At 36.0% G+C, this 24,910-nt stretch overlaps 1 protein-coding gene across 2 annotated transcripts in view; it reads left to right on the top strand.

Moving 5' to 3' along the window:
• The window catches only part of LOC120779425 (plasma membrane calcium-transporting ATPase 3), a 273,340-nt gene extending 251,258 nt beyond the window's left edge, over window positions 1-22,082 (top strand). For both annotated transcript variants that reach the window (XM_040111640.1, XM_040111642.1), the window contains one exon: window positions 21,814-22,082. In XM_040111640.1, coding sequence (XP_039967574.1) covers window positions 21,814-21,834 — 21 coding nt within the window. In that variant the 3' untranslated portion in view covers window positions 21,835-22,082. The remainder of the gene's footprint in view (window positions 1-21,813) is intronic.
• The last annotated feature ends 2,828 nt before the right edge of the window (window positions 22,083-24,910 follow it).

Below are 24,910 nucleotides of genomic sequence, written 5' to 3' on the forward strand. Positions count from 1 at the left end.
CGCCAATCTTCCATCAGAAGTGAGCTTCCCTTTTCGAGAAGTCGCTTTTCGAGCAACTTTTATTTCTCTTTGCTGAAATAGCGAGTTTGTGTATATAATATTAGACTGACCTTGGCATGTTGCAAGTCGGAACGCGTTAGTTGTACGCAAGGATCATTTAGTGCTCCTTTCATTTTTAGTTTAAGTCTTTGAATGGATTTGTGCATGTAAGCGACTACTCTTAGTGCTCTAGCAAATGACGAAAATCGGTGGAGAATATCATCCTTTTCTGGAGTGATATGAAAATTTTCAATTTTCCGACTTTCCGGCGGTATTATATTACGAGCGGGAGACTTTGGCCAGAATTCTTGTGATTCTGTTAGCCATGTTGGACCATTCCACCAGAGTGAAGTGCTGGTGAGGTGCAGTGGCTTGCAACCTCTTGTCCCAAGATCCGCTGGGTATAGTATGTAAATTGTTAGCAAATTGAACCCATTTCGCTACACGTAAAGGTTTTACCTGTTCATCCCATTCAGTGCCATCTTGCCACAATTCTTGAATGAGGATTTTTGCTTGAATCATTATTGGCGAAAGCCATCCTGCGGGGTCGAAAAGTTTTGCCACCGAGGAAAGTATTTGGCGTTTGGTTATGGCGGACATTGCAGATATTAGCTCAATTGTATATGAGAATTGATCTGTTATCGCATTCCATTGAATTCCTAGAGTTTTAGTTGTACTAGCCTTTTCAAATTTAAGGAAGTCTGTATCTAATAAGTCTTCTTTTTTAATGCCTTTTATTATTTCAGGGTGATTTGAAGTAATTTTCTTTAGGGGAAAACTTGCTGAATTTAATGCTTTGATCACTTGCGTAGTGATTCGCATGCTAATGCGATACTGTGACTACCTGATGGTATGTCGTCCACGTATGTTTGTGTTTGCAACACAGAAGATGCTAATGGCAAATTTGTTGCATTTGTTTTTGCCACTTCATGTAGTGTCCTGATCGCCAAATAGGGTTCGCAATTGATGCCAAAGGTGACGGTTTTAAGTTTATAGTCGCTGATTGGACTATTACTTGATTTGCGGAAGACTATACGCTGGAAATCTTGGTCATCTTCATGTACTAGAATTTGTCTGTACATTTTTTCTACATCCCCATTGAAAGCGTATTTAAACATGCGCCAATTTAGAATTAGCAACATGAGATCAGGTTGTAATGTTGGTCCTGTGTATAGTACATCATTGAGTGATTTGCCTGAGCTCGAACACTTTGAGGCATTGAAAACCACTCGTACCTTTGTTGTAATTTTATCAGGTCTTATTACCCCATGACGTCCATCACATTATCGTATGCCGATTTAAGCTCACTTTTCTTTATCAGGCTTTTTTCCAGGCTTAGAAATTGCTGGACTGCTGATATTCTAGAGTGGCCTAGAGCTATGGTTTCAGGGAAAGTTGGTTTGAATGGCAGTCGCACAACATAACGACCATGCTCGTTTCTTCTTGTTGTGGACTGGTAATAGGCTTCGCATGCCTGGTCTTCTTCTGAAAGCTGGGTAATTTGGGGTAATTCTTCTATTTCCCAGAATTTTTTAAGTTGATTGTTAAAAACTCGTTTGAGATATTTTCCACTTGTGTGCTGAAAGAATTGATTTTTTTCAGGGACTTGGCCACTTATAATCCACCCAAAGATTGTATTTTGGGCTAACAATTTATTGGAGATTTTCTCAATACCTTCAAGAATTATTTGAGGTATTAAGTCACTGCCTAATAATATGTCGATTTGTGATGGGGTATGACAATTGGGATCTGCTAATTTGAGATGTGAGCATTTTTCCCAGTGTATTTTATTTACTTCATAGCTTGGAAACAAATTTGTAAGTTGCGGTAGAACGATGGCTTGTGCATCTATTCTAATATCCGCATTTGGAGATACTATGGTAATTGGGCATATTTTGTTCGAATTTTGAATAATTCTTCCGCCCATTCCCGAAATTTGGAAATTTGAATGTTTTATTGGCAATTTGAGCCGATTTTGAGCCTTTGATGATATAAAGGATCTTTGAGATCCTTGATCTATTAGTGCTCTTAGTTTGAATAAATCACCCTTATGTTCTATGGTGATGACCGCAGTGGGTAAAAGAATTTTGCTTTCATTTTCGGAATGAAGAGCTTGAATTTTTGCTGCTTTAGAGCAAAAAATCCCTTTTTTCGGGATTTGAGATTTCGGGATTATCACTTTTGGTTGTAGTGACTAACCCGGTGGTTTTATGAAATTGATTTTGCTTCATATTTTGAAAATTTGTAATATGAAGCAATGAGTGATGTCTTCGTTGACAGTACACACAATTAAATTTGCTTTCCCAGTCTTTTGTCGTATGAGCATTGGACAGACAGTTGATGCAAAGTTTATGTTGTCTGACAAGATTGTTCCTATCAGAAACGGAACGTTTTTTAAATTTCTCGCAAGATCTTATGTTGTGACCTCCTTTACAAATTTCACATAATGGTTGCCATTTATTAGTTTGGTTTGACACGAAAGTGTGACTTTTATTAACGTGTCTATTGTATTGCATATTATTGCTGGCTTGAGGTTTGAACAAGTTTTTACTTGAGTCATTTTGATGACTTTTTAGATTTATATTTTTGTTGTCAATTCGCTCAGCTATCTCGTATTGAGCAGTGAGGAATGCTTTCATTTGCTCCCATGTGGGCATTTTTTTCCTTTCCACAAGAGATTGTTCCCATCGTAGTAACGCAGCATCAGGGAGTGTTTCTGCACAAATAGTTACTATGATGGGGTCCCACGATTCTGTGGAGATATTTTGTGTTTTTAACACTGATATGCAATTAGTCACTGTCGAGTATAAATTTTGAAATTCCTGGCCGGTTTCTTTTTGAATTTTCGGTAGATGTAATAATGTTTTTATTGGGTTTTCTATCATAACCCTTCCATTTTCGTATCTTTCGACTAGTGCTTCCCAAGCCAGCTTAAAATTTTCGTCATTTAAAGCGAATCGCTTGACGATACTGTCTGCTTCCCCTTTTGTTTTGTACCTTAGATGGTATTACTTTTGCGCTTGTGAGAGTTTAGGATGGTTTATATAAACGGCAGTGAACATGTCCCGGAAGGACGGCCTTTGATCATAACATCCATTAAAAACTTCAGTATCACAAGCTGGTACTTTTAGATACATGCCTTTATCTAGGTCTTCTTTTTGTGTTGTAACTACTCTGGGAGGGGGAGTAGTGGCTCTACTTGGCTTTACTAAACTTATTTGTTCAGTTATCATTCCCTTTGTGAATTCGTACTGATCGCGGCAGTTATCACACTTGGCTGTCGCCGAAGCTTTTGTGTTTTCTGGGAGTTCTGCGTCGTCAGTATCTAGTACTGTATCGTACGCTGCCAGAAGGCGTGCCCATAGATTGTTAACACTTTCTAATTTTATATTTAAAACTGATTCTGTTATGTCAGTAATAGGGGAAGCTTGAAATCTTGTACAATATCTTATAAAACTGTCACTTTCAATGATGAATCTAGATATTGTCTGATCTTTTGATCTTTTCTGTTTTATACTCTGCTTTGAGCGTGTAGCTTCAGCAGGTGTGCCGTGTGGTTTATCTTCATCAGCCATTTTCGGAATTTCTAAGGATAGAGGTGTTTTTGGCTTTACCTCTCTTGTTTTGTTAGATTGCATTAATTAGAAAAGAGTTTGAAGCTTTTAGCTTAAAGTTTTGTCAACTGAATAATTGTTTCAAAATTAATATTGCTACAGCAATGTAGTCAATTAGAAAAAGAATAAATTAAAAATTTTGTTAATAGAAGATTTATTTTTGTAAAAATATATATATTTTGTAAAATATATAATGTGATCAAATTTTCGTTTCGCTACCGCAAAGATTAATCCTTTTTGTTTTTTTTTTTTTTTTGAAAAAGTTCGATATTTATTTTTTTTTTTTTTTTAATGTGACTGAAAATTTTTTTTGAAGTGTATCAAAGTATCTTCAGTTCACTCGCGCTTAATTTGTATAATTGTATCTGCACGAATCAAGAACGCGAAAGAGAAATAAAATACGTAAAATTGTTTGTATGTATCATTTATTATCATATGTTTGCATATGCATATGCTTTATATGTTTGCTTTTGTTTAGCTTTGCTCGTATCCCTTGTAGTTATCAATTCGCTAAATATGTATGTATATATGTTATAAAAATGTAACATATAACACTTCGCTAATCGCACATAAATGTATAAACGCGCGGAAAAATAGAAATATATAATATGTATGTATATGTTTATACATATATTTATGTAATGATCTATGTATATTTGTTGAATAGTAGTTCAAATGTGAACTATTATTAGAAAATAGAAAAAGAAAATTGAAATAAATAATATATGTATGTTTATATATTTATAATTATGTATATGAGTTGATGTATGTCGCACGGGAGTTGCATATGTTTACAGGCACATAGGTACATATGTACATAAATGTAATGCCTTTTTTTCTCTCTATTATTTCTTTATTCTTTTTTTTTTTGCTTTTTATTACCTACCTTTGCTTGAATGCTCTAAGCGATTTTAACATCCAAGCAGGTAGTTTGGTATTATTTGGTTTTATTATGTGTTCTAGCTTTATGCTAAATTATGTTATGTATGTATGTACCATATGATTTTGTTTGCATATATGTAAATATGTACATCTGTATATTAAACGGAAGACTTGCAATTTGAGGGGAATATGCTTATATATATGTATGCTTTCTTTTTTATATATTTATGTATATATTTCGTTTTCTTTTCGTGTCTTCCGCTTTTGCTTAGAGTTTGAGCGATCCTGCTTGTTGCTTTTATTTATAGCCCAAGGGGTATCGCAAGAATTATCGCAAGTTATACTTGACTTAGGAAAATTTTTCTTTTTTTTTTGAAATTATAATGGGGTGCCTAACGACACAAACTGTACTTTTTTGCAGTTATTATTTTTTTGTAGATATACATATATCGAACTGTTAAGAACAGTTAACGGTGTCCCGAAATACCGTCAAACTGTACCTTAACATACATACATATATATGTGCATAAAAAAATGGAATTTATATATTTGTATATATCAAATTATATATGGAACGGACTCACTTTATTTTCCGCCAAGGGTTTTGGGTCATTGAACTTATACCCTTTTTTGCTTATTGCAGTTCCTTTTCCTTTTATGTGTGTATGTCCAGCGCTGTCCCTGTTGATTTGCTGTCTTTCTCTTTGTTGTTTGTTGGTGTAGTCTCCCGAGACTATTTATGGTAATTGTGATTTGTGCATATGCCTGTGTATATCGCCTGTTTGCTATTTTAGAGTAATGTTTGTATGTTTGTTGAACTTTGTGATTTTACCACGCCCGGTTTTAATGTTGGTAGGGGTTAGGTTTTGTTGTTTTGATTTTTAGTTTATTTCGCGCCCGTTTTTATACTCTCGCAACAATGTTGCTAAGGAGAGTATTATAGTTTTGTTCACATAACGGTTGTTTGTAAGTCCTAAAACTAAAAGAGTCAGATATAGGGTTATATATACCAAAGTGATCAGGGTGACGAGTAGAGTCGAAATCCGGATGTCTGTCTGTCCGTCCGTCCGTCTGTCCGTCCGTGCAAGCTGTAACTTGAGTAAAAATTGAGATATCATGATGAAACTTGGTACACGTTTTCCTTGGCTCCATAAGAAGGTTAAGTTCGAAGATGGGCAAAATCGGCCCACTGCCACGCCCACAAAATGGCGGAAACCGAAAACCTATAAAGTGTCTTAACTAAGCCATAAATAAAGATAATAAAGTGAAATTTAGCACAAGGGATCGCATTAGGGAGGGGAATATTTGGACGCAATTTTTTTGGAAAAGTGGGCGTGGCCCCGTATATATGTAAATGACGTATAATGAAATCTCGATTATCACTTTATAATGCGAGAGTATAAAATGTTCGGTGACACCCGAACTTAGCCCTTCCTTACTTGTTAATATTTGGTTTTATATTTTTTAAGATTTGCTGTATTAATACCGCGCCCGTTTTGATGTTAGTAGGTTCTTTGTTGTTTTTTCACTCACTTTATGTTTCAATTTATTTTATGTATCTTTACACGTCACTTTCTATTTTTTCTTATATCTAAATTTCTTTTATGTACTTATATATTTTTACGTCACTTTCTGTTTTCCGTGATTGTGGGATGTTTTTTTTTTCACTGTAACATATGTATTTGTTCACTTTAACTTTGTCATAGTATGTTCACTTCAGGGTTTTGTTTTATTTTATTTTATGACTTTTGTGCTTCAGACACTGCACTTGCGCACTTGCACCAGGAAGTTATTAAATTATTATTATTATTATTTGTTTTTTTAGGTGCCTTTCTGAACGGCTCGAAGGACCATTTAGTAACGTATGCCACTAGTATACTTACTTGTTGTAGTATACTTATGAGGTGGGAAATAAAACGCACTAATTTCCACACACCTTATAAAGGTTTATTAATTGTAATTAATATATAAAAAAAATGTATGTATATTTTGTTTGGGTTTTCTGCGAAACCCACGGTGGTACACGGTTGGCGAACTCGCTGGGTCACGCTTCTTCCGTCACTTGGGGGTTTTTTAAAACCCAATTAAAGGAAAGCCAAGAAAAATGATAGCTGATAATGAATTTAATAACGTTAATGTTAAGAATTTTTTTAACATAGAAAATATACAGGTTCATTTTACCAAGCCAAATAGTCATACAGGGAATTCGGATATAGAACGTTTTCATAATACTATTAGCGAAAAACTAGAGTTGCTGAATTAGAATAAAGGACTCTCTCAGTTCAAGAAAAAATGTTTAGATGTATCGAATTTTATAACAAATCGATTTATTCGGTAAATAAGGAAAGACCAATTTGCATAGAAAATGGGAAAGTAAATAAAGAAATAATATTCAAAAAATTAAAAGAAATAAAAGAAAACAATATTAAAAAACTTAATGAAAAAAGAGAAAATGTTGTAATAAATAAAGAAGAAGCATTTGTTAAGAATTATGTGGCAGTACGTCATAAGAACGCACCACGATATAGGAAGCTTAAACTAGATAATGTACATATAACCAATATTAAAAGAGAAAATAAATTTGCAGATCAACTGGACACTAATATTTTTGATACTAATGACAATGGCTCCAACAGCAATGTCCATTTTAACCATCCAACCGATTCATGAAAACAGCGGATATGTGGAAATTAGTACATCCAAAACGGAAATTGTAGTTTCATCAGAATTTATAATACACGCCATAGGCCCTTATGAAATTTTATATTTAATTAACAACATGACTTTTAATACGAATCTCTTGAGGCCATTACATCGCGATTTACTTAGGAATGAACTCTTAATCCTTAAAACGAAAGTCAAAACCTTAATACCTAAATCTAGTGGGAATAGGCATAAAAGAGGATTATTTAATTTGGTTGGGACAATGCATAAATATTTATAGATATTGATATTGAGGATCACTTAAAGGTGATTGATCAAAATATGCACAATTCTATTACAACCTTAAACCAACAAGTTAAAATAAATAAATATTTTGAAAAAATATTTAAATATTTAAAAACAACAATAGAGCAAGACAGGGAAAAAATACTAGATTATGAAAGAGGAAATGATAAAATTCAAAAGGATGCTGCATTAAACAACATGTTTAACGAGCAAATCTTAAGAATGCATGTCCTTAAAGAAAAAATCGATCATATTCAAGATAGCATTGCAGCCGCCAAACATGGATTATTACATCCAAGAATTTTGACAAGTGAAGACGCTGATATATACGAAATAGACCTATTTAAGTTGCAACATTTAAAAATGTGTGCAATTCAGTATGCAGAAAAACTGCCCCTTTTAATAGTAAAAGTACCACGAAATTTTAGCACAGTGCAATTAAAAGTTATTCAGCCCATTTCAAATGAACAAATGAGAGAAATTACTTCCGTTTCAGAAACAGTTTATAATTACAATAATAGAACTTATACATATGAAAAAGACAAAACACTTAATGAATTAAAAACTTCAAAACATTGTATTTTTACAAAAACATGTCTATTAATTAAGAGCGAATTAACAGAAATAATTAAAATTGACGTTTCATCGTCATCGTCATTAATATTAAAAAATTTGAAAAATACTAAGCTAGTACAAGACTGTGATCACAGGAAAGTAATACTGGAAGGAAATTATTTAATACACTACCAAAATTGTACACTAGAAATTAAATTTCTCTAATGAGGTAAAAATATTCCAACAAAGATTTTACTTTCCTGTAAATGAAGAAACTAATCTATATATACACTCAGTCCTTTTTTTACGCGTTCTATTTTTACGCTATTTCACTTTAACGCGGTTATTTTTGCAGCGCAAATTCCTTTTTTTACGCGAATTTCTCACTTTAACTCGATTGCTTTTTTCGTTTTTTGCTTGGTCTTAGACTTGCAGCAGAATTGGAAAATTATTTTGTAGCAAATGATACTGACGCCGAACGTGCACGAATTTTTCAAAAAGAATTCAGTCTCTGCATGTTACGATATAAAGAACTAGATCGGAATTTATTGGGTCCAAAAAGAAGCATTTAAACAAAATTAACTGAATTTATGGTGCAAACTCAGTTGGAGATGCTAAGTCCATCAGAACATCAATCCATAGTTCTTACTATTGATTCTGATACAAATTCCAGTGATATCAGTGCCGGCCATCAAAATAAGCGGCTAAGAATAATTTCCACTACGGATAATGACAGTTATTAATCAGCATTCAACGGTTTTTTCAATAAATCTACCTATTTTCTATTTTCTTCTCTTTTATATATGGTTTTTGTTTTGTAATTTTTATTTTGTTACGAATAAATAAATCATAAGTCTGAAATTTGAAACTTATTGTATTGTTTTTGAATATTTTTTTGCGCGTATATTTTGTTATACGCGATATTTTTTATATTCGGAACCAATTCGTCAGTTAATATTGGAAAACTAACCATTTTTACGCGATTTTTTTTTACGCGATTAGGGGCAGAACCAAAAATCGCGTAAAAAAAGGACTGAGTGTATAAACAGAAATGAATTGTTGTTCGTTAGTCTGATTAAAACTCGAGAACGGTTGGGCCGATCGAACTGACTTTGGTTTTAAAATCTTTGTCGTAGTCCAGGGTAGGTCTAAACGGTGAGCAAATAAGGAGGAGAATTACGAGTAAGATAGAGTAAAACGACAATTCCATTTTCCCATATAAAAGTTGACCACTTACTTGTTGTCAAACATTTGACGGTATTTGTATTCTCAGTTCCACTCGAATTGAAGAACGCATTAAAACAAGACTTTTGAATCGACAACATAATATCAACTTTGCTCATAACATCGTGTATTTAAATTTAAATTTCAAATTTCAAAATATATAAATATAATTAATGTGTTGACATGTTTGATGGTGCCAACCTTACAGTGTTACCAACTCTCAAAAATACTTTTATTATAATAACGGGGCATCTCTGCCTGTGCAGACTTCACATTGCTCATTGCTTACTAGATATAAAATACTACATAGTTTGCCATATATGGTAAGCTAGAAGCTGTCTCTTCAGCAGTTTAACAGCGCAGTTTTCATTTATATGAAGAAAGAGGCAACATATCCCATTTCCACATTTGCCGACGGCATTTTAATTTTGGTAACATGAAAATTAGAAGAGCGAGTTAAGACAGTTGTGTTATATTATAAAAACTAGCTGATCCGGCGAACTTCGAACCGTCTAATTATTGGAGGCATATTTAGTAAGTCACAAACACACGACACAATACTTTTTTAATTTTATTGAAATTTGCTGCTTTTAGATTTTTAGGAATATTAAAGAATTATAGTATTTTTTTTTTTTTTTTTTTTTTTTTTTTTTTTGCGGGCGAGGGGGTGGAAAATGCCTTCCGCATCGTCGGTGCTATCGTCACAGCAGCGGTATGTGCCACTTGCAGGTCACTAAAACCCCCCCTCTAAGGAACCGTCGCCCACCCTGGGACCGCGTTTGCATTACTTCAGGGTGGCGTTCCATTTTTCTCATTGAGATTTACATCTGCGCACCTGGGTCCAGGTCCCGCTTTTTGCTGCGTAGCAAGAGTGCAGCGAATTTCTTGATGATGCCCCAGTTTTCTTCACTTTCCAACATAACGCTGACTAAATTGTCCGCGTTTATTGGGCCAACCAGGTCCTCTACAGCGGTGCGTTCTCCTTGCCAGCGCGCACATTCGAAGAATGTATGTTCAGCGTCGTCTTCTGTCGCGTCGTTATATAGGCATGACGGCTCTTCGACTTTTCCCATTCTGTGGAGGTACTTTTGAAGTACCCGTGACCGGATAACAGCTGGGTTGTGTAAAAATCTACCTCTCCGAATTTTCGGCTCTGTCCAGGAGTCTAGATCTTTTTATAAGCCTGGCCGTCCATCTGCCGCGACTTTCAGTGTCCCATCTTTGTTGCCATGTTATTACTGTTTCTTTCTTTATTTGTTGTATTTGCGCTTTTGTTGTTATCGGATGACTGCTTTAGCTCCCACAGCTTTTTCCTTTCGTGTGCTAGAAGGTCAATTGGGGCATTTCCGCTTATAACTAATATTACCTCGCCGGACACTGTTCGGTAGGCTGATGCAACTCTGAGGGCTGCTGTGCGGTGCACTCTGGCCGCTACCTTACGCCGGCTTTTCTTTTTAAGTACATCTGCCCATATCTCAGCTCCGTATAATAAAACGCTGATTATTTGTCGACATTAGGAGCTTTCTCTTTTCTTGACTGGGGCTCTCTATGTTGGCCATTAGTCGGCTCAGTTGAGAGGTGATCTTCGCTGCCTTTCCTGCGGCGTGCTGGATTTGTACCCAGAAGGTTAGTCTGGGGTCCAGTCTTACGCCTAGGTAATTAACTGCTTTTTTTGTCCTAAGAATATCCGTAGTCGTATGCATGGTTACTTCGAGAGGTATGTGCTTGTTTGTTAGCAGCAGTAGCTCTGTTTTTTCCGTAGCGAGCTGGAGGCTGTGTGAGTCGAGCCATGCTTGGGTCCGTATCATGACCTGGTTCAGCTTTCTTCGCGCTTCTTCTGTGTCCCTTGCTGTGATTACTGCTGCAATGTCGTCGGCGTAGCCTATTAAATACGATTCATCTGGCATTTCTAGTTTTAATATAGCGTCATAGCTAATGTTCCATAAGTCTGGTCCGAGGATGGATCCTTTGTGCTGCTCCTGACGTGACCGCTATCTGTCGTCTTCCCTCTTTAGTTTCGTATAGCAACTTCCTGTTGCTAAGGTAGCTCCGCACCACGGCCCTGAGGTAGTCGGGTACCTTAAAGCTTTTCTCGAGAGCGTCGATCATATCTACCCATCTAGCGCTGTTGAAGGCGTTTCGGACATCTAGAGTCGCCAGCAACACCTATTCTTTTGTATTTATGCCATCTACGTTGTGCGACTTCTACGCTTTCGATGACGCATTTTATTGCTCCTATGGTCGATCTGCCGGGTCTAAAGCCATATTGTCTAGGACAGTCCTCCAGCTTCGTTGATAGCCGCTTCAAGTCTGGGTTTAAGTAGGGTTTCGTATAGCTTTCCTGCTGTGTCAAGCATACATAGAGGGCGGTATGCTGATGGCGAATTGGGAGTCTCCTTTTCCCTTACTGATTAGAACCAGCCGTTGCTTTTCCAGGGTTCAGGGAATATTCCGGCTTCAAGGCAGGCGTTGTACATGTTCAGTAGTACTCCTGGGCGCTCTGCAGCGATTATTTTGAGAATTTCTGATGGGATCCCGTCCGGTCCGGGGGATTTGTTGGCCTTGAGCTTCATGCAGTGGCTAGTTGCAGCTCCTCAAGGGTAAACCGGGGGATTTGCGTCGGTCTTAGGATAATGTTCTGGGTCCCTAGCCCTTGTTTCGTGTGTGGGGAATAGTGCGTTCTGACTAATGTTATCCATTTGGCAGCGTGTTGGGATCAGGTGGCTTTGCTCGAGCGCCGAGTTTCTTCATCACTATTTTATACCCGAGCCCCCAGGGGTTTCTGTTAATATCCTCGCGTAGTTCCTCCCATTTTTTTCTTTTTGCTGTCGTCGATGGCATGCTTTAGCCCTTCTTTGCTAATTTACCCCAGGCTGATCGGCTTCTTGAGTTGCGGCTCCTCTACGCCTGGATCTCGTGTAGGATCTACGAAGGCGGAGGCATGTCCGTCTGAGTTGGGCTATATTTTCAGTCCACCAGTAAACTGCTGCTTTATGTTTGCTGTGGGAGGCCTTGGGCATTGCTTTTTGACAGGCTCTTTTTATATTAAGCATTGTGTGCTCGACAGTTTTTCCTGCGATTATGGGGGGGTTGCTAGATGGGTTTTGGTCGTCTATTGCGGAGATTAATTTCGAAGTATCTAGCTTCGCAATGTTCCACTTTCGTGTTCCAGTTGGTTTCCTCTGCTGGTTAGTGCTTGAATTATAGTATAGATGCACAGCAAAGAGACGTTAACATTTCAAGTGACATTTTACCATAGACAATTTTTTTTGAGTGAATACTGACAAATATTTACACTATAACTATCAAACTACATCTGTCGTTTTTTATTTTGACGATGGCCATGGTTAAGAAAAGAAGAAGAACTACATCTGCCATCGAGAAAATAAAGAATTCAAACAACTATAATATAGTTATAGTGAAGCTATATATCCCTCAACTCCTTAAAATGCATTGTACGTTTTGTAAAAAGTGGATGAAACGGCAGAAAAAAATAATAACTGTCCAGACTGTATTAAATTATTATTAAGATGCAACGAATGCTACAACATAATCGCTGTTACCTTCAGATTTTGTACCAAGTGTGGTAAGAATTAGAACGAATAATACGCGTGAACAGGGCAAAAGTACAAAAAAATATATTAAAGCAAAAGCTGCTATCTAAACCAAAACACGTTTCTACAATGCCATCTTCATCATCTGAGGAGACATTCTATGAATTAAATTTATCGTCCGAAGACATACAGGACATTCAAGTTATTGAAGACAGAAAAAAGCCCAACATCAAGAATGTTCTGGTAGATATTGATGTTATTGAAGACAGCCAGCAGCTCAACATTGATAATGTTCTGATCGAATCAGATTTGTCCGAGTCGCCTAGTACTTCCACCATATTATCATGTCCTGGCGAGCCTAGTGGTTCCCAAGTAGATGGAGTTAAGTTGATGGAAATAAAGAGTTACTAATACACGTTGACATTAAGGATCCAAATGCACATATTATATACATATTAAGTCATTTATTTATATTTATACACTACATATACAAAAATTTAAAATTTTCTTGGATGTGCTCGTTTCTGGACTGTGAACATGATAAACTAATCTTTGCTTAAATTAAATACAACACAGTTATGATCATGTAAAGTTAATTAATATAGTGCTTTCTGGTAGACAATATTTTTAGTTTTTTTTGCGGTGCGTAAATAAATAAGGATGTTAGTTTTCCGACACGCGGTCACGCAACGTATAATTGTCCATGTGCGAAACAGGGAAACTCTAAGTTGATTCCGCAATCTTGCAACGATTGGCCTTGCGATTTATTTATGGTGATCGCAAACGCCAGACGCACGGGAAATTGCAACCTCTTAAAATCAAATGGCAAATCCGTTGGAATCATAGGTATTCGTGGGATTAAGACATCCTCTCCTTTGTATTTTCCTTTGATTATTTTAGCTTCGATGATGTTATTCATGAGTTTCTCACAACCAATCTCGTTCCATTGGAAAGACGGGGTTGATTAATATTACGCAGCATGATGGCAACTGACCCTACTTTTAATTTTAAATTATATGGTGGTAGTCCAGGCAAGTCCAATGAATTTAAAAATTCTTTAGGATAGTTGACTACGTCATCCTGGTTTGTGGCCGTGTCAACTGATTTGTACGTAAACAACTCTCCTGGAAGGAAATTCTGAATGGTAGCATTGAGATCATCGACATCTTTGTTTTTTGCTGCCAATATTACTCCTTCACTTAGCCAATCGTGGTTATTATATTGTTGTTTAATGTCCGGAAAAACACGCTGAATAAGCTCCTTTTTCGATTCTGTGAAGTGACAGAAATCTGTGTGAAAAATCATTAATCCGGTCGAGCTGTCAACTGCGACCTTACCATTGCCAATATCCAGCAACTGCTTCGAAAACACAGTCGCAGTTTGATCTTGTTGCAAAAACATGTTAGTAGTTAATTGTAGTGACTTCACGTGCCGCCACAAATTTGATGATTTTAGACATGAGTTTATTTCGTCAGCAACAGTCAATCGAGAAATTACTGGAAGAGTCTGACGAAAATCACCTGACAACAGTATCACAACTCCACCAAAAATGTTTTGGTTATCACATAAATCTTTTAACGTCCTATCTAGTGCCTCCAGCGACCTCTTGTGGGCCATTGTGCATTCGTCCCAAATTATCAATTTGCATACTTGGAGAGTCTTCGCCATAGCGCTATTTTTGGCAATGTTGCAAGCTGGTGTTTCGTTGATATGCATGTTTATTGGTAATTTTAAGGCTGAATGTGCAGTTCGTCCGCCTTCTAATAAAGTTGCTGATATTCCAGATGAAGCCAACGCTAGGGCTACCTCATTTTGCGATCGGATCTTTGCTAATAGCAATGAAATTAGGAACGTTTTCCCAGTACCCCCAGGAGAATCAAATAGCCTCATTGCTGCTTACATAGCGACCCATCTGATAATGAGACACTTCATCATTTGTGTTTGTTACTGCGAACATGGCCATGTCGCTACCTTTGTTAACATATTTACATATGTACTTTATGGATTTCACAGAGTTACAAAATTCCACGTTGATGTGAGATTCAAAAGTTTTGGACAATATGGGCGAGAACGGCACAATCCAACGGTTGTCTACATGAAAATCTTGTCCTTTTATCTTGGCATCTACAGATCGTCCACCGTTCTCAACTGATCGCCGACGATACAATGGGTAACCATCGATTCCCGAGATCGTTTCAGCAAGCAAGTTTCTCGGCTACCGTTTGGAGCACTTGCCGTCGATCATACAGGGTGAGCTGTTGTTGAAAACTCCGCAAGGTCCATGTATCATGTGTTTAGTTACTATCGTATGCAATTTTGGGTCAACCGTTTCATCAGGAATTTCGGCTGAAATAATAGAATTAATTTCTTCTGGCCTTATTTTGTCAATCAACCAGACTAATATATGAGCATGTGGCAAACCACGCTTTTGCCACTCAACAGAGTACATCCAACAACGTACTTGGCCATACACACGATGCTTTGTAATGAAATTCATTAAAGATTTTAATTTTTGGTTGTAAACTCTGGCTGTGATGTCATGCCTATCAAGTGGTGTTTGGTTGTGTAGCAGTTCTTTTTTTTATTTCAATCCATTGTGGGTTACAGGTGAATGTAATAAATAGGTCTGGCCGGCCATACTTTCGAACATAAGACATCGCATCTTGAGCGTACTCGTGCATGTGGCGCGGACTTCCGATGTAAGTGGCCGGTAAAATTGTCATTCTTCCTACATTATTTACATTGCCGTCAGCATTGATTGCATCGCGAAGATGAATGTACTCTTCAAATCGAAGCTGCTGTTTGAATTCATTATTTTCTCGATGACAGATGTAGTTCTTCTTCTTTTCCTAACCAAGGCCATCGTCAAAAAAAAAAACGACAGATGTAGTTTGATAGTTATAGTGTAAATATTTGTCAGTATTCACGCAAAAAAAATTGTCTATGGTAAAATGTCACTTGAAATGTTAACGTCTCTTTGCTGTGCATCTATACTATAATTCTTTAATATTCCTAAAAATCTAAAAGCAGCAAATTTCAATAAAATTAAAAAAGTATTGTGTCGTGTGTTTGTGACTTACTAAATATGCCTCCAATAATTAGGCGGTGCGAAGTTCGCCGGGTCAGCTAGTATACTATAAAAATGAATCGCAAAATGTGTTGCTAAGCGCATAACTCAACAACGCCTGCACCAATCTTGCAAATTATTATTTTTAAATGTTTTTTCGGGTTCAAGGATGGTTTTTACGGCAAGAAAAATTGGAATAATCGCCGGAAAACTCCTAAAACCAGCCCTTTTCTTTTTGTTAGTAACGCTTTTAGAACGGCTGCACCAATCTTGATGAAATTTTCAGAGGTTGTTCATTGTGGATCGGGAAAGGTTTAGAAATAAAAATACCTTATAATTTTCATGAGGAAATGTCGGAAAATTGGATAATTCCAAAAAGTAAATTTTTCCATACATATTTTTTTCAATTTTTGTTTCTTTTATTTTTCAATATTGTGATTTCTATTTCAATTTATTTGAATCGTTCAATTTCGGTCGCTTGCTTTTTTATTCCAGCTATTCAAAAGAAAAATTATTGAAAATTATTTATTGAAAACTTTACGTGTGTTTAACACAAAGTGATCAATTACAGATTGAAAATTTTTACGAAGCCACGAAAAGGTCGCTCTAATATCGGTCGGCCTTATTTATGCCATCAACGTATGGCAGGAGCTGAAGGGTTTTCGTCCATTCGGACAACATGACCTGCCAGCGTAGCTGCTGTCTTTTAATTCGCTGAACATGTCAATGCCGTCATATATCTCATATAGCTCATCGTTCCATCGAATGCGATATTCGCCGTGGCCAACGCGGAAGGACCATAAATCTTTCGCAGAACTTTTCTCTCGAAAACTCGTAACGTCGACTTACCAGTTGTTGTCATAGCCCAAGCTTCTGCACCATATAGCAGGACGGAAATTATGAGTGACTTATAGAGTTTGGTGTTTGTTCGTCGAGAGAGGGCTTTGCTTCTCAATTGCCTACTCAGTCCGAAGTAGCACCTGTTGGCAAGAGTTATCCTGCGTTGGATTTCCAGGCTGACATTGTTGGGGCATTATGTACCTGCAATATATTAATAAAAAATGCTACAAAATCAAATTTTGCACTGTAACTGAGATTATTATGTAATTTTCAGTACACATATAAATATTGTTCGAAACTTACTAAAATATTCCGTGTACCGTTATCACACACTGAAGAAAGAAACCTAAATAAACAAAGCGCATAGCCTAAACATAACCAAAACAAAGCGATATCATAAATGCAGCAGAGGAGACACAATAATGGAATTAGCTAGGGCTCAACCGCTCGTAAAGCCCATTTTATCCTCCGACGACTTAAATAAACCTTTTGAATTCCACGGGAAGTTTGACTTCCAACCACAACGTCCTGAAAAAAGTGGACACCCAGCAGATTCTGAAACATTGAGAACACCAATCCAGAGTTACTTACTCCAAAACGCAAATTTCATCATTGACAGAAATTGTGCGAAAACAAGACGACTTTACAGAACAACTTGCATCAGTGCAACAACAAAATCATTAAGCGACTCCAATTGTCATACATGAGAACATCAAACTCAATATTGCGGAACCAAAACATATTGACCTAGAATTGTTCAAGTCATTGCCAAAATTTGATGGCGACAAGAATCAATATATGTATGTAGATCATGGAGATCACAAATTTGGACCTGCATGGAGACAATTAAGGATTTTACCCAACATCCGAAATACTACAGTGCTCTGGAGATAATAAGAACCAAACTCATTGGAGTAGCTTCTAAAGTTCTCACCAATCACAACACGAACATGAATGTTTACTCCATAATAAACCGATTGGACTTCAGCTTTGCTGACCAGCGACCCTTATATGTTTTGCTAGACGAGATAAAGAGAATACGTCAAGGAAGGAAAATCCTCACAGAATTCCATAGCGAGGTATCTTTTAGCATTATCAAAACTTGAGATGCCTAGTAACCAAAACTAAAATAATCTTTAAAAATCTATTTTCAAAAATATTGAGCATACGCACATAAATAAAGTACATAAAAATATATGCATTTATGTGCAACACACATACATATATGAGGCACCTATGACACCTAAACATCCCTGCCAGCCACGGCTAACCACTTTTATCAGATATTTCAATGCAACCACACATTTTTTTCTCTATGCACTAACACCAACGAACATTTTCGGGTTATTTTTTGTTAACCTAAATGCGCTGAAAAAGAGTTTCTTTCATTTCTTGATTTATTTGAATGAGTGCGAAGGAGAAAACATAATTGTCAATAGTGCCAAAAGAAAATCCCAAAAAGAGTTGTAAAAAAACGATTGAAAGACGCATCTCATTCGTGCTTGTACAACAAGAAGGTAATTAAGTGAATTTTATGTGATTTTTTTTTAAAATAATTTGCAAATAATTACTTCATTTGTTTTTATAGCACTGGAAATCAGAATGAATTGGAAATAGCAGCAGCAGCAATATCATCAGAAGCAGCAAATATCAATTGTTAAGTAAGTATGTGAAAAAAAGTGTGTGTACTTTGAAATTGAAATAATACGCAAAAATAAATACATACATATATATGTATGCATTTTATGCGTTTAAGGCGGCCTGTACAATCCAATATAATATGTGAAAAAAAAGGTTTGGTTTTGGCTTTTTTTCAGATATTACCACTATTTTTATTTAATTAATCTTTGCTTTCATAGTAGATTCTATTTGTATTTAATATATTTTATTTTTTCAGATGATATTAATCTTTTCTTTCAGATATTATTATCATTATGTTTTTTCTTTTAGATATTACAAATTCAATGTAATTATTATTTATTTTCAGGTATCAATAATGTTTTTCTTTAATAAATCTTTTTTCAGATATTAATTACTTTTTTAAATTAAATATATTTTTATTTAAATTATAAATATAATAAATTTAATTATAATAAATTTTATGTTAATATGTAAAAAATAAAATAAAATCAAAATTTTAAAAATTAAAAGGGTGTGTTTGAAATTTTAAAAGTAGGGTTCAAATAATGCAACCCTGTATCAGCTGTCGATTGGGGATATTAGAGCAGGACAGATATACTTTTTTATATGCCACTGCTAAATGAGCTCAACAGAGATGTATGATCACATGTATACGTACGTGTGAGGGAAAAAAGTGGTTAGAATCTTAATCTAACCACTTTTTTACCTACTGTTGTACCTACTATTTCTGAGGGAGAGTTCCCCATCCAAAAGTGAAAAGTTATATATTATTTCCACTGAGCCACAAATGTCATAAAAAATCAAAATCGTTTTCATCTTATTTTCAAGTCTTTAAAATCTATTTCTTGCGCATAGACCGACATGCAAAATAAACCAATGCTTACGCAGGGCAAACATACATATGTATGTACATACACATATTCTTTCTTTGGCTCATTTGTCTGTATGTTTGCGAAAGCAAATACGAGCCACATATGTACAAACATTTATAGTAGAAAGAAATACTACTGTGATCAAACTGAAAGGTGAATTTTGTCCATTTCATCTCCTTCAAAGTAATCCACTCCCACAGCAAAAACATATGCCAACGAATTGTCCAGTCATCATAGCACTTGGAAAAATCCTCCATCATGATGGCCATCAGAGCCTTCTGCGATTCAGGCTTTTACTATATCCTCAACTGAGTCAAAACGGTGGCCTCGGAGTGGTCATGTGAATTTGCTGAATAGCCAGCAGTTACACAAACGTTAATCAGGCGAATGCGGTGGTTGCATCACGATATTAGTTAAAATGTGGCGAAATGATCACGAATAATCAATGCTGTATGAGATGGTGCATTACTGCACTTCTTTTTTCAATAAATTCAGACATAGTAAAAATCGAAGAATTCACTTTTAGAGCCTCACAAAACGACGCGTATCTCAAATACTAATGAATATTTTGACGTGAAATTTAGCATAGATGCCACTAACCATACTACCAACTTACAGAAAAACAAGTATGGAAGTACTAAGTTCGGGTGTCACCGAACATTTTATACTCTCGCATGATAAAGTGATAATCGAGATTTCATTATCCGTCATTTACATATTTTTTTATTTTGATGTAAAATTAATTAGATTAGTAGTTCCTGAGATATGGTTTTTGGTCCATAAGTGGGCGACGCCACGTTCATTTTCAATTTTTTAAAAAAGCCTGGGTGCAGCTTTCTTCTGCCATTTCCTCCGTAAAATTTAGTGTTTCTGACGTTTTTTGTTAGTCGGCTAACACACTTTTAGTGATTTTCAACATAACCTTTGTATGGGAGGTGGGCTTGGTTATTATCCGATTTCTTTTCTATTTTTGAACTGTATATGGAAATGCCTTAAAGATACGACTCTATAGAGTTTGGTTGACATAGCTATAGTAGTTTCCGATGTACAAAAAACTTAGTAGGAGGCGGGGCCACGCCCACTTTTCCAAAAAAATTACGTCCAAATATGCCCCTCCCTAATGCGATCCTTTGTGCCAAATTTCACTTTAATATCTTTGTTTTCGGCTTAGTTATGACACTTTATAGGTTTTCGGTTTTCGCCATTTTGTGGCCGTGGCAGTGGGCCGAGTTTGCCCATCTTCGAACTTAACCTTCTTATGGAGCCAAGAAATACGTGTACCAAGTTTCATCATGATATCTCAATTTTTACTCAAGTTACAGCTCGCACGGACGGACAGACGGACGGACAGACAGACATCCGGATTTCAACTCTACTCGTCACCCTGATCACTTTGGTATATATAACCCTATATCTGACTCTTTTAGTTTTAGGACTTACAAACAACCGTTAGGTGAACAAAACTATAATACTCTCCTTAGCAACTTTGTTGCGAGAGTGTTAAAAGCATCAAACGTCTTAACAACATTGATTGCAACACTGAACACGAGAAGAATGCTTGCTGATCAGCACTTTAATGAAATTTTTTCAAATGCTGCATAGATGGATGAAAAATTAGATGTTGAAGTGGAAAAACCCGGAACATGTAGTCGAAACAATCGCCCATCTCAAAACAGTGAAGACTTTTACAGGGTTTCTGCATGCAAGATTTAAAAACGCGGTTTTCCGATGAGGAAATTTAAATTGCGTACTTAGTGTGAAAACTATAATCCGCCGTGGCAAATGCATACTTCAGTAGTTCCCTTCTTTATATTTTGAAAATAAATGTCCTTGAAATCTGTTCAATTTCCAGTGTTAACAGTTTCCATAACATTTTTTTCTCTCATTAATTTAATACTTTGTGAACGTCTTTCGTTTTCAGTTTGCCTATTTAGTAGATTTTCTCTACGAAGACGAATCTGACTTTGTCGACGACGTCTCTGATTCAATATTTCTTCCCTCGCACCCCTCCTGATGAGCTGTCGACGATGTGTTTCTCTTTGACGTTGCTCTCTTTTTATTTCTAAATTTCTTCTTGCATGTTCTCTTTGTATTTGACCATGCATACGCTTTAAACTTAGGACTTCTTTCTCGAAGCTCTCTACGTCTTCGGGTATCTCTATTTTGCTCTTTAGAGCAAACTTGAGAACTTTTCCCGCCTAGTTATATGTTGAACAGTATTAACACTTTATTCAGCTCCCCTTCTTTCGGAATTTTCTCGCCGAGATCTATGTTGAACAGTATTAACACTTTGTTCCACTTCTCTTACTTCGGGATTTTCTCACCGAGATCTATGAATGTCCAAGAGTATTTCGAATTTGCTCTTTAGAGTTTTGTATTGATGTTTTGCTCGGACTAGCGTACCCCAGGATCTAATCAGCGATTAGCATGGCTTTAGGTATTTTGTGTTTGTGATCTTTGATTTTCAAGACGACTTGGTATAATAGATCTTTTACTTAACCTAGGCATTATTAAGTATTAACAAATGACTTACCAAAATAGTTAAACTAACTATTTTCTTATTTCTGATTTTGCAGGTCCGTCCCTCCGGGTGTTGAAAGTATGTGTTTTAATGCTGGTTATCGTTCTAATGGTGCTCTGCTGTCGGGGTTATTGAATCGTTTTTATTTCCGTAAATATTACTGTAATGTCACAAACACTGAATGTATGTTAAATACTGTATAGAAAAACTGTTTGAATACAGACTTCACTGCTTAAGATATCTAGCGAAACTAAAAGTTTGAAAACAGTGTACTCGTATTTATACAGTATATACAACATACGTTTTCTGTATTAGTATAAGGCAGATATCTATCTATCTTCTATATATCTTCTATCTTCTATATAAATAAAAATGAATTGTTGTTCGTTAGTCTGATTAAAACTCGAGAACGGCTGGGCCGATTGAGCTGACTTTGGTTTTAAAATGTTTGTCGTAGTCCAGGGTAGGTCTAAACGGTGAGCAAATAAGGAGGAGAATTACGAGTAAGATAGAGTAAAACGACAATTCCATTTTCCCATATAAAAGTTGACCACTTACTTGCTGTCAAACATTTGATGGTATCTGTACTCTCAGTTCCACTCGAATTGAAGAACGCATTAAAACAAGACTTTTGAATCGACAACATAATATCAACTTTGCTGATAACATCGTGTATTTAAATTTCAATTTCAAATTTCAAAATATATAAATATAATTAATGTGTTGACATGTTTGATGGTGCCAACCTTACAGTGTTACCAACTCTCAAAAATACTTTTATTATAATAACGAGGCATCTCTGCCTGTGCAGACTTCACATTGCTCATTGCTTACTAGATATAGAATACTACATAGTTTGCCATATATCGTAAGCGAGAAGCAGTCTCTTCAGCAGTTTAACAGCGCAGTTTTCATTTATATGAAACTTTCGAAGAGGCAACATATCCCATTTCCACATATGCCGACGGCATTTTAATTTTGGTAATATGAAAATTAGAAGAGCGAGTTAAGACGGTTGTGTTATATTATAAAAATAAAGTACATTTTCAAATAACATTTAATATTTGGTATAATATTGTTAATTTATAGAAATATTATGCAAATTGGGAAGTCTTAAATTTAATAAACTTATACAAGCATAAATCAAAATATCATTTCTCATTTTAAATTTATTATTTTAATTGGTTTTTTTTTTAGTCCAAAAATATAAATTCTTATTTTTCCCAGAAATACATTTGTTAACAAAAGGATATTTATCCGTTTTTTATGTTCCACACAAAAGATTTAAGGAGTTCAAGAGCTCAAAACGTGCCCTCATCTGCTACCTACCTGTGGAGATGCCCTGTAATAAGTGTATCCGAACGTTCCATTGTTTTGTCATCTCATGTAAAAAGCACGTGTATCCGAACGTTACATTGTTTTGTCCATAAATTTAGAGCCTTTTTGCTGCGCTCCTACTTTAACATCCTTGGTTTTGTCATCTCATGTTAAAAAAAGAAACATTTAATTGGAGAAATATTGAAATACTGCTAAAAGTGATTTGCTTCTCGCTGCTTACAATGCCGAGGAAAAGAAAACGACCTGACATATGTAGGTCGTCGAAGTCGTGGAAATGTGCAACGAGCTACTTTACGCTCCAACCGCACTAATGACCAGCGAGATGCTGATAATGATAACAGTCGTAAAAGTATGGGAGAATTACGTTCAAGAGTAAATAACTATCAAGTGGATAGGGGGAGTTCGTGCACATCGATCACAACAGCAGCGAGCACGGGATAACGAATTTAATCGATTCCGCAGACGTAATGCTCCTGTAAACCTCGAACGAGGAGCATTTTCCTACGATCCGGAATTTGATTATAGTGCCGACAAATCTGTGACGATTGGAGAAATGTCAATCATTTGTCAACATTGTAAAGCATTAAAGTACAGTAGTGAACCTGCAGGATTATGTTGTGCTGGTGGCAATGTACAATTGCCTCAATTGGTTCCACCACCTGAACCGTTACACTCATTAGTTAATGGGATGGAAAGTGAGTCTAAAACACTTCTTGGCTAACATCCAAAAATATAATAATTTCTTCCAAATGACATCGTTTGGTGCAACGCATATAGTACAAGACGGGTTCATACCTACTTTCAAGGTAGTATACCATAATTGTTTTAGTGAAATTCTAATTTGTATTTGTATCACAATTAATTTAACCAGTTCTTAAACAATTACAGATACAAGGACAAATTCATCACCTACTGGGGGCAATGCTGTCAGTGCCAGATGCAGATCGTAAATTTTTGCAAATTTATTTTATGGGCAATCAAGATGTGGAAGTTGATACACGTTGTCGTCATAATCCAACCGTCAAGCGAATCATTGTCCAACAACTGCAAACATTTCTTCACCAGAATAATGAATTAGTGAAGATGTTCAAAATGGCACTGGATCGGATGCCATCAGACAGCCATAATATTGTAATAAGAGCTGACAAAACACCTGCTGGAGAGCATGCAAGGAGGTTTAATTCACCGACAATGGATGAAGTGGCTATTGTCGTTGTTGGAGAGAATTTGCAATCAAGAGATATTGTACTTCATCGCCGGAACAATGAATTGAAACGTGTATATGAAACGCATAGAGCTTATGATGCTTTACAATACCCATTAATTTTCTGGCAGGGAGAAGATGGGCACCATTTTAATATCAAAATGGCTAATCCAACAACAGGTAATTAGATTATACAAAATAAAATATTTTATATGTTCAATATATAAATTTTTTTTTTATCATATGTACTTCCAGGTGCTGATACACACAAAAAAGTCAGTGCCATGAATTATTATGCATACAGACTCATGATCCGTGAAGGTGAAGTAAATCACATTTTGATGTGTCAACGGCTCTTTCATCAGTATGCAGTGGACATGTACGTCAAAATTGAGACTGAAAGATTGACATACATCCGTCTTAACCAACAGCAGCTTCGATCTGAAGAGTACATTCATCTTCGCGATGCAATTAATGTTGACGGCAATGTAAATAATGTAGGAAGAATGACAATTTTACCGGCCACTTACATCGGAAGCCCGCGCCACATGCACGAGTACGCAAAAAAAAAAAAAGAAATAACTGAATTAATGAAAAGAAATGACCAGAG

This window comes from Bactrocera tryoni, unplaced genomic scaffold (genome assembly GCF_016617805.1).
Source record: "Bactrocera tryoni isolate S06 unplaced genomic scaffold, CSIRO_BtryS06_freeze2 scaffold_11, whole genome shotgun sequence".
In the NCBI taxonomy this organism is placed as follows: Eukaryota; Metazoa; Arthropoda; class Insecta; order Diptera; family Tephritidae; genus Bactrocera; species Bactrocera tryoni.